The 17,669-nt window shown below is 42.6% G+C and overlaps 1 protein-coding gene across 2 annotated transcripts in view; it reads left to right on the plus strand.

Moving 5' to 3' along the window:
* The first annotated feature begins 375 nt into the window (after positions 1-375).
* ZBTB46 (zinc finger and BTB domain containing 46) overlaps positions 376-17,669 on the plus strand; it is a 50,849-nt gene continuing 33,555 nt past the window's right edge. Inside the window, exons 1-5 of one of the 2 annotated variants that reach the window (XM_066199128.1) lie at positions 376-662; positions 794-974; positions 7,282-7,409; positions 9,145-9,263; positions 15,874-16,843. In XM_066199128.1, coding sequence (XP_066055225.1) covers positions 9,210-9,263; positions 15,874-16,843 — 1,024 coding nt within the window. In that variant the 5' untranslated portion in view covers positions 376-662; positions 794-974; positions 7,282-7,409; positions 9,145-9,209. The remainder of the gene's footprint in view (positions 663-793; positions 975-7,281; positions 7,410-9,144; positions 9,264-15,873; positions 16,844-17,669) is intronic. The other variant, XM_066199129.1, reaches the window with a different exon arrangement.

A 17,669-nucleotide genomic window follows, 5' to 3' on the forward strand; every position in this document is an offset into this window, starting at 1 on the left:
GGGGGGCGTGACGAGGGGAGCGGCCGACTGGGGCTCCGCCGCCCAATCACCGCCCGCCGCTGGGGGAGAGTAGGCGGGGACAGCGCCGGCACGCGCCGCGTGGCCCCGCCCCCCCGCGCCCCCCCCCGCCCGCCGCGGGCTCGCGCCCCGCGCGCCCGAGGGAGCGTCGGGAGCGCGCCCGGGCGCCCCCCCCTTCCCCCCCTCCGCCGGGTTCTCCCCCCCACCTCCTCCGCCCTCCGCCCCCCCTTCCCCTTCCCCTCCCCACCCGGGAGGAGAGGCACGGAGTGACCGACGGAGCCACCGCTCCGGCCGCTCCGACACCCCGCTCTCCTCCATGGGGCACAGGTAAGCGCGCCGCCCCCCGCCCCCCGGGGCGAGCGGGGGTCGCCATGGCCGCCCCCCCACCCCTCGAGGAGCGGCGAGGAGCCCCCCCCGCTGCTCCCGCACCGCCGCCCCCGGTGTTATCCCCGTTATTATCCCCCTTATTATCCCCGTTTTTTATCCTTATCCCCGTTTTTATCCCCGTTTTTATCCCCGTTATTCCCCCCCTGCCCGCCCGCCGCGGGGGGAGCGCGGCCGGTCGCGCCCTGCCCGCCGAGGGGGGCACGGAGCCTTCTTTGGGACGCGATGTCCTATTTGGTGTGGGTGGATGGCTTAACTTGGTAAGTGCCGGGTTTAACCCCCCTCCCCCGGCCCTCCCCTCCCCTCGCTCCTCCGCCCGCCCCCCCCCCCTCCCCGTAACCTCCAAAAGGGGAATTTTCCAGCTGGTAATTTCTGCTGCGTCAACACCCAGCTCAAGGGAGAGGAGAAGAGACAAGGGGGCATTTTAACAGCAGCTCCACTTGCGGATAGCCAGCCTCAATCCCGGCTCCAGCATTAAAACCCTTTCCGCCCCCTAAAAACCAGCATCCGTGCAAGTTGGACCAAGAGTTTGTCAGGAGTGTGGTTCAAAACTGCTTGGAAAAAGGGATGAGGTAATAATACTGGTGAAGCATGTTGTATTTCTCTCTTTCTGTCTGTCTCTCTTTCTCTTTCTCCCTCTCCTCTCCTTTTTTTTTTTTTCTTTTTTTTTTTTTTTTTTTTTTTTTTTAAAGCCAGGCCTGTTTTGGGTTATTGTCTCCCCCTAAAGCCAGACATAGATCGCCTGGCCTTGCCTCCATTTTAATTGCAGGCTGAAATGGGGGAAGTGACCCTCTTTTAAAAAAAGAAATACAAAAAACCCCAACAAGCAAACAAACAAAAAAAACCTTGAAAAATAATACTGTTCCTTTGGGGGGATATAGGTGATTTTTCATCAGGCTGTAACAAGTGCAAAAGTGGCTGGAAATGTTTTCTGTCATGCTGGAAAACTAGTGAGGTGTCCTCCCCCCTCCCCAGAAAAAAGTGCTGGTAGAATTTGGTGGAGGGGAGAAGGAGAGGTGCTGGGAAAAGCAGAGGTTGTGCTGCTGGATTGCCTTTGTGTCTCTGTAAATAGACATGTCAGTTCCCAAAGTAATACAAGTAGTGTCTGATAACTCAATCCCAGATGACAAATAGAGAATGGAGCAGATTTTCAGGACTGTAATAGTGGGAGGATTTCTCTTTTGAAACGGAGAGAAAAAAAAATGTTGGTACCTCCTGAGGAGGTTCTTCCCCGACGCGTTATTGTGGAGCGGAGCATTCGGATGGAATCCGGAGACATAAACTCATATTTATTTATTTTTACACCTGACCGGGGAAAGATAAACAAAGGAGAGTTTAACAGCTCTTTAATGAATTCCTCATGCTTTTTATTTTGCAATCCCAATGATTCATTTGGCAAGCCTTACAGGACGGGATTATTATCAGCATTGTTTAAAGCCATGCTAATTAGGAGATGTGGTTAGCAAACAGTGGCATTGTAGACACCTGTACCAAAGTTCTTGCGTGCATTTTAATTGCATCACTGGTATCATTTTTAGCATTTAGTCACTGTCATTGAGATGTAGGTCTCAGTTTGTGGACTCAGTCAAGTATTTATTGTGTGTGGGTTCTCTGTATGCACAGAACAGCCCTGCTACTAATGCATTAAATGTCTTTTCTCCAAAAAGACAGGGAGTATTTTTTTCTCTTTTTATTTTCCTGTGGGGATTATAAGAAAAGGCAGTGATACCCAAGAAGATTGAGAAAAACATAATTTTTGAAGAAAAAGCTTTCTGTGACTGGATAGCTCTTTCACTTCAATCAATACCTCACTTTTATGCTTTTATAGCCTCTTTTAATTGGAAATAAAATTTGACTTTCCCCTTCTAAACTCTCTCTCTGTTTGTCAAGTTTTATATTTTGAAATCCTTAGTGATGGAAAAAATGGGTGGAGTGTATTATTAGTCACAATATTTTCAACATGCGGTGAGGAATTACAGCTTAGAGGTGTTTTTTGGGAACGGGCAGAGGAGCTGCCCATGGGCTGGAGGGAGAGCTACAGGACAGGATTCAGGGGGCTCCCAAATTGCTGAACAATATTCCATGGGATAACTGTAACTGAAATAGAAAACGAGTCTTTTGGTTTTGATGCAGCGTGTCCAGGAGGGGGAAACTCATTCACAGCGAAACTTCTCTCGCGGTTGTTTTCATAGACTCTGTGTTCGCCTGGATGGAATTGAGTCAATTTCAGTCTGGTACCAAAAACGGGGCATTCTAGTAACTCTCATGTTAGGTGTTTATTCCTGTGCTTTAAACGCTGCTCCGTTCGGGAGTGTGTAGGACTGAGCCTTTGAAAACATGACCTGTACTCGGGGTTCTTGGAGGCTGGAGAAAATGGGCCACTTTCTCCCCGTGGTCTTTGTTTTCTGGGACAGTTGTACAACAGTGGATATGTTCTTCACAAGAGGATTTTTTTTTTTTTTTTTTTAATATCTGGAAGTGCTTAGAGGAAAACCAGTTTAGCAGCTCCCCCCTCTCCAGCAGCCCTCTGTCAAAAGGAAAAATGAAAAATGCCTCATGTATGGAAGATCTGTTAATTGCCTGCTTTTCCTCTGGTGATGTGTTGTGTTGCTGTGAGGTTCAGCATATTCTTTTTGTCTTTGCTATCCACTTGAGTGGATTTTTTTTTTTTTCAGATCTGTGTTTTTGAAGTTTCTAAGCAAAGTTTCCTCTCCTCCCAGCAGCAGCACAGAACAGGCTGACACCCAATCCAAACTGCCACTGCCTGCTTTCAGGGCAGAATTATTTCATAAACAGCTCAACTTTTCCCAGGACATTTTTCCCTTCGTGTTGCTGGTTTTACTGGCTGCTCCAGAGCACTCTGTAACGCTTTCCAGACTCCCCCTAAACTGGTACAAAGCATTCACGGGGGTTTTCCATGCTCCTGTGTGCTTAGTTTAATGGGCAAACAGAAGGGCAGGGACAGGGCTTAGTTTAAGTCTTTGAAGAGCTACCTGCAGTTGTAATGGTTATCCCACATGTCCGTTATAATTCCCAGGAGGCAGCAATCTGTGTCCATTCCTGGCTGTGAGCACTACCCTGGAAAATTCTGACACTTTACACAGAGAGATTAATTCCGTTTTTATATTTTGCTCCTGGCTTGCATTCTGCTCGAATGTTTTGAAGCATGGAGCTCACCTGTGTTTTCTGCCTGTGATATTTGAAACTCCAAGTGTGTTAATAGTAAAAGTGAATGTGCCACAGGTTGTGTGCAGAGAGCAGGGGTCACGTTAGGAGAGAGCCCCAGGAGCGACTGTGGCTGTGAGGCAGAGGCAGGAATTTGGTCTGCGGGAAGTCCTGCGATCCTACTCCATCCCTAAAGCATCTCCGTGGGAGTTTTGATGATATTTGGGCAAGCGCAATAATAGTCAGAGCTCCAGTGTTAAAATTTCTTGCTTCAAAACATCACTTTATTCCATTCCCGAGAACTTTTTGTATGTTCGTGTTTGCAGCCCCTTTAAATACAGCCTTCAGTAGTTGGGTTTCTCAGTTCCCTCTGGATCTTCAGTCCTTTAGGCAGGATGAGAAATAAAAGCCTGTATCACTCTATGTGGGGCTTCTTTCCTTGAAATGCAAGAGGGAAGAATCTCAACTTCCCTAAACAGATCGATGGTTTTCTGGTTTGTGCTGCCTTGGTGTGTTTGGATGTGCAAGGATGTCCAATTTAGAGGGAAAGCTGCTCTTTGGGACTCAGTTCCCATCCTCCACCTGTTTGAGCATGCTGGTATGTAACTTCTTGTTACCCATCTCCCCTTCTGTGAAACGGGGATTTACTCAGCTCTCCCAAACATTTTCAATTATACTGATGAAAAATTGTACTAGAAGTGCTTATTCTTCATAAAGGCAAACCAGTGTGAAGCCCTGGATGAATTCCCTCTGGGATGTGGTGGAGTCCAGAGGCTCGTGGGTGGGGTTTGCTGTCCCTTACCAAGTCAGCTGTGGTGCAGTTATTTTCTGAACAGTCACTTTAACTTTCTTTCATACCCGTGTATTTAAGAAACATCAGGCTGCTGCTGAGATGTTGGTCTGGAATAGCTTCTGAGCACTCCAGAGGCAGGGTGAGATCCTTGACAGCCATTCTAATGAGATGGAAATGTGTCCCACTTGGCAGTGTTCAGTTGTGCATAGGTAAGGATGTCCCTGGCGCAGGAGGGGAGAGGTGGTTTTGCTGAAATGTGACAGGTAGATGCTGAATTAGTGCTGAAACTCACCTTTTTGCCTTGATTTTTGGGGATGTGGCTGGCTTTTATTCCAGTCCAGACAGTGGTGATCTTGTCCTGCTGTTCACTTGACTCATGTGTGCCCTTGGGAAGAAAAACACCCTGCAAATATTGGATGTTGCCCTGTGTTTGCTTTATAGTGACTCTGAGTTGGCATCTCCTGTACTGGAAACACTCACCAAGGTGTCAAAAAAAAAAATCTGCAAACCCATTTTGAGCTTGTGCGTGGACAAAAATACACTTGTTGATGAGAATGCCAGTGTGTACCAGGACCTTACCTGCCCAAGAACCCTACTTAGGAAAGCGAGCAAGGTTTTGTACATTAAGGAATATGTTTATACCTCGGTATATTGAAATACCTAGTTATCTTCTCTAATTATTTTCTTGTCGTATGTTGAACACACTGGTTATTCCATCCAAGTGAGTTTGCTTCCTGGTATCTCATCCCATGGAGAAGAGCTCTGCAGAAAGCTGATATTTCAGGGCTTTGGCACGCTCTCTTTAGAGGAAAGGGTTAAACAAAATTTGCACCTTTTGCACTGATAGAGCATCAGAGGAAATATTTTCCTGACTAGTGCTCAGATTGTGCCCTGAAACAGAAGAATCAGTGATCTGTATTGGACATTAGATGCTTAAAATATCCAAACCCAACTAATTTAAGTGCCAATAAATGAAGTAGTCAGAGCCCAGTTGCTCTTAACAGTCCTGCTACTATAAGGTTGGAGAATGAGGTGGTGGCTCAATATAAAATGAGCTTTTAGACTTCCTTCTTGTTACCAATGTGTCCTTCTTGGCTTCACTCCACTTTTTCTTTTTTTTTTTTTTAATAGTAGTTGATCAAATCTGGATTATGAGATTTGTGCTAAAAAGTAAACCAGGATCCTTACCCAAGGCATGGAGGACTTGTACCATGAATTGCACAAACAGAATTAGGTTGTTCTCAGAGCCCTTCATATGTTATCTTTAGTTTTGCCCTGGCTGATTCTTTTACTCTTAGATTATTCGTGACTCCTTGCGTGTCTTTTCTGTCTTTTAGGTGATCCTTCTCGTGGTTTTTACCCCTGCTTTACTTCTTTTTAAAAATGACCTCATGATTCTTCCTCCTTTGGCTCCCTCCCTTTTTACGTGTTGAGTTTGGGAACTTTGGCAAAGATCCCCTAATTAAAGAGCCAAAACCCAATGAGAAAGTTTGGGGGGAAACCATTCTTCAGGGCAATTCCCAGTATGATAAGTTTACAGTTCTCTAATCCTCTTTTTTTTTAAAGGTACTTTTTATGTTGTTTTTTGACTAATAGATGAACAAGGGCAGAGTTTTTTTGCTTAGATTTCTTTTGTGACTTTTTAAAGTAAAAGCTTAAGATCTTGTAGGAGATCTTAAGGAGATCTAATGGCACTTGGACAGGTAAGTGTCATATGAGCCACAGGCATTTGAATTTTTCAGGTTGTTTTTTTAATCTTTGCTGCTGGAGTAGCAGATACATCTGTAGCTAAATTCTTATAATTTTTTGATGTCACCAGACTTCTCAAGCCTCGTACCCTGTACCAGTTCTGCCAAGTTCTTGCTGTGTTCTACAGGGTCCATGACATGAGTAGTGTTGGGTCTGTTCTTCTCTTGGTGCAACCAGATGAGAGAGAGAGAACAGAGATGAAAAACGAGAATGATTTGAGCAGCTGTTACTGTACCAGGGTGGAGACACAGGCAGATGGACAGAGTTGGAAATGAATAAAGGAAATGCAGAGGAAATCCAAATGCAGTGGAAATATTACTGCAAGTGAGCATCTGGAGCTGGGTGCACACACCTGTGCCCTATTGCAAAGGTGCATCCTGTGGTAACAACTTGTTACCTGCTGGAATACTGTATTTCAGGCTGCATAGCTTTTACAGGCATGAAAAATAAAGCTTCTGTTAGTTATTTCTGTCTTCATATTTGTGTTTGGGTTTTTTTCCCAAGTTTGTTGTTGTTGTTGCTGTTTGTTTTTTTTTAATGTTTGCAAGAGAAGCAAAGTACTTTCCTCAGTACCTGTGTGGCTGCTGCTTGGTAGTTAAAAACAGAGGGTCATGCTGGCTTTTTAGGGCTGTGATTCAGTCGAGCTGGATGGGAATAAAACTCAAATCTCTCACACAACATGGGCACATGATTTTTCTGTAACCTTAGGCAAATATTTTGGTTTGGAGGGGAATCACTCTCACCATGAGGTGAGATTAATTCTAAGGCCATTTAAAGCACGTGGGTGGCAGAGGTCACAGAAACATTCACTGAAACTTACATGTCAACTGAAACAATGTTGTTAAATTTTTTAAAAAATCCTTTTATAAAGTGCTGTTTCTTTAGAGTGACGTTTTCAAAGCACTTCTGGAAGCCTAGTCAGACGTTGTTAACAGTCTTAATAGTGGTATGTTGAACTCTTTCTTTACATTAACACAAGGGCTAAGTAATTTTTCCTGCATGATTAATTATAGGCATACATCAGAATGTTTCTTGTTAAAATGGGAAACAGTGTTGTAAATGTGCAGTTATTTTAAACATTGCTTTTAATTATGTGACACAGAAGGGCTTTGTATTGAGTTAAAGTTTGAATTTTAATTTTTGCCTCCTATTCTTTCCATTCTCAAACACAGGACATCTGATGAACTTTCTGGAGCTTCTTACCAGAGACCATTCTCCTCTCTTCATTGAAACATGCACTGTCCAGCTGTGAAACACTGCAAGGTTTATTTTTGCTAACAGGAAACACTTTCAAGTATCGGTAAGTTCTCGGCATTTAAAGATATTTTTGTCATGTGGTATGGGAAGGAGAAAGGAAACCTGGAGAGAACATTGTTATGAGGGCTGACAGGTCTTCGTAAAACTTGACTTAACATTTATAACAAGGGCTCATTTAGAAGTCTTGGTCATCTGTAAAAGCTGGAGAAATACCTCTGGCTGTTCTGCTCCTTCCTTGTGGCAGAGGTGCCTCCACCCTTCACGGCCACTCAGTTCTCATCTGTTTGATCACAGGAGGAAAACAGGTGCAGAGCTCCAAGCAGAGAAGAAAAAGTGCAGGGCTCAACTTTGCCATTTTTACCGGTCTGTTCTGGCTCTTCTTGTGTTCTGGTACAGGTCTAAGTGAAAGTTTTAACAGTAACAGCCCCAAGTCTAAGTCGGAATACACACACCTTGTTACACTTTGCTAACAAAGTAATTTCTCCTGTGTCTGGATTTGTCTGGCTCCCTCACTTCACCCCTTTTTATTTTTTCTTAACTGTCCAAATAACAGGACTAAAAAGAGCTCGCCAAAACAATTGCTATGGAGAAGCAATCAGAAATAGAGAAAGGCAAGACTTGGCAGTCCAGAATAGAAACTGAGAACAAAGTCACTGGTGTTTGCTTCAATTGGGTCATATTTGTTTTCAAGATTTTCACTTCTGCTGTTTGCCATAAGAATGCTTGGATTTTCCATATTACTTCATTTGTTTATTAGATATTTTATTTCACCTTCTATAATGGCATTAATTTGTGTTGGAAAAGCTTTCTTAACTTTTATCTTCTGATGTTTCATTTCACAATCTGTTACTACAGAAGGTCAGTTTTGAAATCACCAGTATTGATTTATAGCTTATTTTCATTAAGAGAGCTAATCTGTGTATTGAAGATGTTTGAAATGCAGAGATCAAAAAGCACTTTGGTATGGCCAACAATATAGTGCTTTGAATAAACCAGACTCAGAAGTGTAAGATTGTAAGTTAAATGTTGCCAGTGTGGTGTATATGCTGTTCTGAAGAAAATAAAGTCTGTTTTATACAAGAGAAATAGGTGTATAAGATGATAGTTTTAGTGGATGTGTCCTCACAGACACATCCTGGTGTAGTTGAACTATTCCTTCTCCTTGTATCTTATAACTATAAACACTCAGGTTTTCTCTGAGAAGTCTGTCTGGAAATGTGTCTTACTATACCTAAATATCTGTATTTTACACAAAACTTTACAAATCTTGAGACTGTTTGGTCTCTTAACCCAGAATGGTGTCAGCCAATAGAAACTGGCAACTAAACATTTCAAGAGCAAATTCTCCTGAGTGTTCCAAATTTCTTTCAGGAGCTGTACTGGTAGCTTTTAAACCTCAGTATTTTATAGGTCAGATAAGGTGAGTCTCTTTAAAGAGTCATTTAAGTGAGAATGTTTTGAAAAGCTCCCAAACAGGAAACCCTGTTGTTCAAGGGTCTGATTGATGTTTTTGGAGCTAAAATTAGACCTTTTTGTTCCCATACCTTTAAGAAGTAACTCTTGTTTACATTGTTAAAGTGGTAGCCAGGCTTTAATTACTTCCAATGTATTGATATGCTTGGAGTTGACTTTTCTGTAGTTCATTAAATCTTAAGTAAGGATGTCATAAATGTGAGTTTGGAGGGAAAAGACTTCAAAACATTCCACTGTTAGTTTATTGCTAATAATTTGTTCTGGCTTTTTTTTTTTTTGTCATAATTCTGTCTTTCTCCTACAAGGGTTCACACCAGTGCTGTCGGAAGGTGACGAACAGGGCACTACCTGTGCTGCCCTGGGGCTGTTGATGTCCTCAGCTGTTGTAGGAGAAACACTAGACCTGGAACCCAGTTTGTTACTGGTAAGAAGTAACTGTCTTGGATCTTATTTGTTTATTTATTCATTATCTCAGTTTACATGTTTTCTTTAAGAAAATCAGCAAAAATCACTTGTTACTTTTAAGAACAATATAGCAAAATATGCGTATCTGGTCTTCTCTTTTTTTTCCCCCTTAAACTTTTGACTTTACAGTTTCTAAATTTTAAATTCTCATTGCTGTCCTCTCGAAATGTGGAGGACAGCAGCTTTCACTTACCTCTTATTTTCAGTCCTGGTTTTCTCTTGAAATTCTTCATCTGCTGTCAGAACGAATGAAGGTTAATAAATAGATTTTTCGATGAAATCCTGTGTTTTGATTGCACTTTTATGCTGTCCAGCTCCTGCACATGGACTGTCCCGTAACTTCTGGTGGATGGTTTGACAGGTCAAAGGCCACAGCCAAGTCTCTGGTTTAAAGTTTTGGAGTAAAGTGAAATGTTTAATGGTTACTCCCTGCTATTTTAAGTTGTGCAGTTGCAGTTAGGTTTTGCTTGCGGTTCTTGTTTGGACTGAGGAAACAAAGATTTAATGGTGTGGTGAAATGCTGGAAGTGTGTAGTGTTCTACTCTGCTGTTTGAACTTTACTCATGGACTTTCTGGATTGTATCTGCTTCAGATTCTAAACAGAGATGTTGTTTTAATGCTGTCTATGATGGGGCAGCTTTGCCTTGAAGTTGGAGAAATTTCAGTGACTCCTGGTCAGACCAATGTTAATAAATTTATGTAAGGACTTGGGGCTCTTTTTGCCCTGCAATGACTGACAATTCAGTGGGCCTATCAAATTTGAAAATGAAAATGGAATTAGTATTTTTCTTTAAGTTTACTGAAAATCATGTGCCTCCCAAATCCCTGCCCCTTCTGTAGTTCTTCTCAAAGTGAATGATGAAACTTCTATTCTCTCCTGTGAGTCCCAGCCCATGAGGGACTCAATTAAACATTCCCATCCCTAGTCATCAGGGAGAGGTGGTACACACTGTCTGCCTGAAACCCTGAGCTCTGAGGAACCCCTCTGGCTCAGGGTCACGTTTGGTCTGTTTGCAAACATCTGCCTCTTTCTCCTCCAGCTCAGAGTTGTGGTTGGAATGACCAACTTAAAGCAATGGATGATTGGTTTCAGGAATCAAAATAGGATAAAGGAGTTTCTTTTTTGATGACTTCATTCTTGTAAGATGTTACTTATATATACTTTGGACAAAGCTGATTATATGATTACATTTGGTGTCATATAGTATCAAGAAATTAAAACTCTTTCAGAATTGTGTGTTCCTCAAACACCCTTGTGAGAAAACACTGCACTCGTGGAGATTTGTGCTTGTAAAGCTCCTGAGCAGTGTCTTTGCAGGGAGTTACCATCAATGAATACCCTGAGCCTTCTTTTTCTCTCCTTTCCTGTCCTTTTCAGTTCCTGAGGGGTTTTGTTCTCCATTCTTTTCAGCACAGGGCAGATGGAGAGTAGGAATCCTGTGCATTTCTGTTGTCTTTAACTGGATAAAAGTGAAACTTCCATGCACACTGTGTCTTGTTGTGCAAGGAAGCATTTCAAGCCCAATCTCACCTTACAGAGCTCCTTTGCAGAGGAATTTAAAAAATGTTGGAATGTCTTGGGAGTGGAAACGTGGACAGGACACAGGGGAAGCAGAGAAGTGGGGTGTGTTTGTTGGGTTTTTGTGTGTTACAGCATTGGAGTGAATTGGAGTTCTTCCTTAATCTGTTTTTACTTTTCTGTAAAGGGAGAGGGGGGGAGGAAACAACACATTTTTGGTTAAATTCCAGTTGGCATGTTTTCTCTAGGGAGCAGAATGGTGGAGGAGTGCACTAGTGAGCATTTTGGTGCTCTTTAACTTTGGTCCTTGGTATTAAGTGTAGAAACATGCTGAGAAAATTGATAAAGACAAAATGCCATGTAGTTTAAGTTTTCAGTTCATTTACATTCTCAGAAAAGAAAATGTAAACAACCAACCAAACAAATCCTAACAACAGCAAGCTGCTTCCCCCCCCCTAAAAAAAAACAAACCTCCAGGCCTTTTTTTTCCCCTTGTTTTCTTTCTGAGGGAAGGAAGTTTATTTTTGTCCCCACTATTTCCCAGGGGACTGCTCTGTAGAGGATTTTGTGTGCAATTCATTTCTCATCTATGTCATTTTGTCAAAATTTAAGTAGTGCGCTGAGATTTAGATGCAACACATTTGTGCCCCCTAATTTTAGTGATGTTAAGATTTTGGTTAGGAGACTCATTCCTGGGGTGTATGTTGAGAAATTTGCCAATAAATAAATATTTACTCTTCCTAAAACCTTTCCAATGGGAAGTGAAGTGTGATTTAGACTCTTAGTGTGCCATCAGGTGCTATTTTCATGTTTAAATAACTGTACTGACAGTGCAAAATAAACCACTTTCATAGGTTCACTCTAGCTAGGGTTAAAGATTTTATAAATTATTAGTGTTTACCTCAAGACCAAGGTTTTTCTGATATGAGGAAAAAAAAGCAAGCCTGTATCTTGACAGAACTTTGCATGAAAGTGACTCTTAAATCTGCCCACTTTGTGTTCTTTTTGCTGTTACATGCAATGGTTTGGTTTGTGACTTTTTTTTTTTTTTAGTTCTTTTCTGAGAAGTAATAGACTTGAATTACTGTACTGCCTGTGAACTGGCTTATGAAGAAAGCCTGATCTGCTACTGTTTTATTTTGTGGAAAATCTTCAGATGAGCTTTCCTGGTTTGTTGTCTTCCTGGAAAGCTGTGTTGTGGCCATGTGGTCTAAAGAATTCTGGTAGATGCTCCACTTTTAAAGCCTTCATGTACTAAAAAGACCTGAGATTAAAAAAAAAAATACATCATTAATCTTCGAGGTCTGTTTCTAAGAAATCTCCACAGTTTATTCCATCTTCACGTTGCTTCTACAGAAGTTTGAAGGGTACAGCTTTTCTGAAGAAATCTTTCCACAACATTTTTAAAGTGGAAATAAATATCCTTACCCGGGAAAGGGAGAAAAAACCAAAAAGGAAAACAAACCATCAACAAGCCACAAAACAGCATGTGAAATTGGAACACAAGAGCACAGGGTTTTAAAGCTTCCTGAATTTTTAACTACTAGCAAATTGCCTTAAATTTAACTTGGATTAATTCCCTGGTGATCCTTGACATTAAACGGATGTTCTGGTTTGACATGGGTAGACAGAGAACTAATTAATTCCTCTGAATTTGAGGCATATTTAATTCTCTCCCCCAAAGACCTCTTGTTTAAAAGGTACAATGCTGTGACAGATGTTGGATGTGGAGCAACGTGTGTGAGGGAGCAGACCTTGTGACAGAGGAAGATCAAGACATCCACACTAATAATTCCTGATTTGGAAACTGTTACATTTTATTGATTACCCTGAACACGGGAGTATCTGCCTCACTGCTTACTTGAAAGTGCTGTAATGTGCCCACCTCAGTGGCCAGTAAGGAGTTCTGCATAGATTTTTGTGTCTGTGTGTTTAGTAAAAATTTCCTGATACTTTTTCTCTGACCTTATCTTCTATTTCTTAAAGAGAGGAGCAAGAGATCCATCCATCCAGCCATCCATCCATCCATCCATCCATCCATCCATCCATCCATCCATCCATCCATCCATGTCAATGCCTGAACCTCAAACTGCTCCAGTCCAAACCAAAAGTAGCAGGAGACGTATTTTAAATTCTGTATTTCTGCCACAGGCAGCTTAAAAAAGGACAAGATCTATCTGAAGTGGACTGTTATCAGTGGGGGGGACCCAATCCAATGAACTAAACTGAATAAATGTATGAGATAGCAAAGAAATAAAATCTCGAGGAATTGATATACTTTCCAGTTGAAGAAGGAAAGTTGTTGTGCCATAAATTTACAAGAGCAAGTGGAGACATTGATGAATACTGTGATGCTAATCTATATGAAATTGAGGAAGAGAAAATTATCCTTGCAGGAGATTTCCTGCCCCTCCCCTCCGTGATTTCAGGGAGTTGGTGTCTTGGAATCTGGATTTTAATATCCATGAAGGAACAGTGAAAGGAAATGCCATACCCAAAACATTCTGACCCTTTCCTCACTGTGGGTTCTGAGGTTTTCTTACGTCTTCCCCTGAATTGTGTGGATATGGCAGCTGTTGGAGACACGAGTGGTGATGGACAACTCACTTAATCCTATGTGGCAATTCATATTTCCTAAGGGGACTAAGCTGACTCTTCAACTCCTAAAAGTAGATGCAATAGTGGTTTCTGGAATAAAGACAAAACTGAACTGTCACTCTGCCTTAAGAGGTGGTTCTTTCCAACATGGAGATGTTGGGAAGTGCTGGCAGCCACCTCCAGAGCCTGGATTAGAGAGATGCTGTGCTGGCTGGTGCCATCACAACCTTTTCAGGCCAAACATCTGAAAATTAATTTATTTTTCTTTTCATACTCCCTGACCCTGATTCTTGGTTTGATTTTCATTGATTTATTTTGTTTATTTGAGACAGAGATGGTGTCTGGGTGAGGATTTGGTTTGAGCTCTTTGGGCAGATTTCTGTGGTAAATAGGTGTGTGCAGCTGCACTGGTATTGACCTCTTCCAGTTCAATTTAAAAAAAAAAAAAAGATTGGCTTCTCTCTGCATTCTGTGCTTAATTCTGCAGAAAAGCTGTATGGCTTTGAAGTGGATGAACACAGTTCAGCCTGCTTGTGTTGCAGGAAGATGGTCCTTACTCTCTTGAAGGAAGCAAACATTTCTCAATGATCAGGGACCAGCTGGCCTTGCAAATTAGGATTTCTGGGGCTGCAGAGGGGGGCAGCTCCATCCTTGCAGAACTGGAGGAGCTTGAAGCAGTCTTGCATAACTTGATCTTTTGAATCATCAGGTGTCTCTCTAGGAGAAGGTCCCACCTCGTGGATGTGCTGTGGGCTGGGAGGTGCTTTTCTAGCCCACAGTGTTGACTCAACTGCAGCTATTTTGCTCCTGCCGATGATAATAATAGCACAGGGTAGGGGAAGGGGGCAGGGTACTTGTGGATCTGTGTTCCACAGCCCAGGAAACACACTTGAATGTGCCAAGGAAACTTCCTGAATCACGGCTGTGCTGCCCACTGCTGCAAGCCAGTTTGAGCAGATGGGACTGAATTTGTGTGTGAACTCCGTGGATGTTAGAAAGGTGCTCCAGGCTGGAAACAGCCTCCTTAATGCCAGTACTAACATTAAACCATGTGTGCTTTGAGGCTGTACGACCTCAGAGGTTTTGTTTTTATAAGTAACAACCAGTAGCCTAAATCCAGGCTTCTTGTGACTGTGCCTGCACATAAGAACATTTGGAACTGGGTCCAATTTTACGGTTGTGTATTGACGTGTGGACCCTCATATCAATTCTACAGTTGGGGCTTCTTATATTGGAACAAATTTTTAGCTTCTGAGAGAAAGGAGTAAAATATCCTTCACCTTGGTGCTCTTAATTAATTGGACCATTAAACCCCTGTTCCATGGTAGATAAATCTTGAGAGTAAGTTCCAAAAAAAAGTGCTGTAAGCTAGAGAAAATGGCAGAATTGAATGCCAAAGGATTTGTAAAACTGTGGCATCAAAGGCAAATATGGAGTTGCAAAGATAGTAACCGGAAAAAATTCAATCTGAAAATCCTCACGCTGCTGATTACTGTCAACATTTAGGACCTTTTTTTCTGTTTTGGAGTGTAAGAGGAGGATAATGTGGAACATGACTGAGAAGATACCTTGCTGCTGGCACCAACTAGCCTTTTATTTTGGATAATACTGCCAAATTTTATGGAAGGCGATCAAAAGGCCTGTGAATTTTTCTCAGCTTTATGTTGGTCATAAGGGGATCCTTTCTTTAGGTGATCATGAGAATTTTTTGACTCAGTATCTGAGGGTGACTGCAGGGTAAACTTGGAGATGTAAAGCAAGGAAATAACATGTTTATTACAAAGTATTGGTTGTAAGTAGTTGAGCTTCAAGTAACGTTAATTTCATAGTCATGATCTATTACCAGTTTAGTTTGGGTGGGGACTTAAAACTTTGTGATCTGTGGTCTTGGATTTGCTTGTTTCTCTTCTGACTTTTAAACCATGTTTATAGCCCCTCCATGGCAGTATAACAAGGGAAATGCTGGGTTCAATTTGCTCTTGCTGTTTGAGGATTTCAACTCTTCTGTGTACTACACACGATGCTTGTTCCCTCAAGAAAAATGTTTTACAGTGTGCCCCTCAGTAGTCTGTGGGCATCTGAGCATGGTTTCAAGAGCAGTATCTCTTTCAAAACCAAACTTCAACAAATTCACAGTAAAAACTGACAGCTGTTGTTCTCTGGTTCCTTCAGATGGGTTTTCTTACAAGTCTGTAGTAATTGAAAGAAACATTTCTCTGGGATGTTATGAGCCACTGGAGGATTGGCTTCAAATATAATCCTTTTTAATGTAAATTATTTGAAGTCTGGTTAAAGTAAGGTGCATTTTGTAATGAATGTGGAGGCATTGCAGGCAGTAGCTGTATTTGTGGCACTCCTCCCAGATGAACCTGTTGCTTCTTTCGCTACAGCCTGGGGTTTGTCTCAGTCTTGTCCTGGATTTTGTAATCCTGTCATTTCCTTCACCCTGCAGGACTTGTGGAAGAGGAAACATAAAGATCTCCAAATGAATAACCGAAAGGAAGATATGGAAATTGCTTCCCACTACCGTCACCTGCTGCGGGAGCTGAACGAGCAGAGGCAGCACGGGATCCTCTGCGACGTGTGCATCATCGTGGAGGGCAAGATCTTCAAGGCTCACAAGAACGTCCTCCTGGGGAGCAGCCGCTACTTCAAAACCCTCTACTGCCAGGTCCAGAAAACCTCTGACCAGGCCACTGTCACGCACCTGGACATCGTCACCGCCCAGGGCTTTAAGGCAATCATTGACTTCATGTATTCCGCACACTTGGCGCTGACCAGCAGGAACGTCATCGAGGTGATGTCGGCCGCCAGCTACCTGCAGATGACAGACATCGTGCAGGCCTGTCACAACTTCATCAAAGCAGCTCTGGACATAAGCATCAAGTCTGATGCTTCGGAGGACCTGGTCGATTATGAGCTGGGAGCCCCTTCCAGCAGCAGCACGGACGCTCTGATTTCGGCAGTCGTGGCTGGCAGGAGTATATCCCCCTGGTTAGCTCGGAGAACGAGCCCGGCAAACTCCTCTGGGGACTCAGCCATTGCCAGCTGCCATGAGGGAGGGAGTAGTTATGGAAAAGAGGATCAAGAACCAAAACCAGACAGCCACGAAGACATTTCGTCCCAGTCTCTCTGGGCTAGTGACATGGGCTATGGGTCTTTGCGTATCAAAGAGGAGCAGGTGTCCCCGTCCCATTACGGAGGGGGTGAGCTGCATTCTGCCAAGGATAGTGCAATACAGAGTGGGTTCTCAGAGCAAGGAGTGGGGGATGGCTGGCAGCCCACGGGCCGCAGGAAGAACAGGAAAAACAAAGAAACTGTGAGACATATTACGCAGCAAGTGGAGGATGACAGCAGGGCAAATTCTCCTGTGCTGCCCCTTTTACCTGCCTCAGGATGGCCGTACGGCAGTCGAGACCCAAGTAAGTAATTCTTCCAGTTTTTGGGGATGAAACTGAAAATGTTGAGTTAATTAGATCTGTTTATGGCATGATCTTATTAGCCTCTGAAATAGGAGCTTGCCAGAAATACAAAAATGTTGAAACTTCTGTTGCCAGCAATTCAGAAGCACCAAGCACTGTGTGGTTCAGTCAGGAGCCCCTGTGGAGGCTGGTTCTCCTGTAAAAGTGCTGGTTTTGTTTTGGCTTGAACAACATAAATCACCCCAAAACCACCACTCTATTGGAATTATTGAGAGGAATGGTTAAAGGAATTTATTTTAGCAGGTGTGGACATTGATGTCAAGGTTGAAGAATTTTCCTTGCACTGTATATTGATGATGTAATTACACCACACACACAGGTGTAATTTAGTCTTACCGATACCATCTTCAGAATTTCCTGATATTCAGGTGTCACTTTCTCTTGGGTAAGAAAACCACCGTAGCTTCTTGATGGTAATGGAAGGATAAGTGTTTAGGAACTCTCAAGAACAACGTGTTTTTCTGAGGCATCACTATGGCTTCAAGTGTATTTTGATGTGTGACTTCTTGTGGTCTGAGACGAGTGGCTGCGTTTAAAGTGTGTAGCCAGTGAGAAAATTGTTTTCTTGACTTCCTTTGAATCTTCAGGAGTTATGTTTTAGTCTCGAGATAACTGTCCCATTTGTTTCATTATTCAGTGGCAATAAATAGATTCAGGAATGCATCTGAACTAGGAGTTTGGTGGTTTTTTTCTGAGGACTTAAGGGAGTTTGTTAGTAAACTCGCTCAAGAACTTATTCTGTGCTGTGAGTTAGCCTGTGTTGCAT

Source organism: Chamaea fasciata, unplaced genomic scaffold (assembly GCF_029207755.1).
Source record: "Chamaea fasciata isolate MVZ Bird 193981 ecotype frontalis unplaced genomic scaffold, bChaFas1.0.hap1 SCAF_17, whole genome shotgun sequence".
NCBI lineage: Eukaryota > Metazoa > Chordata > Aves > Passeriformes > Sylviidae > Chamaea > Chamaea fasciata.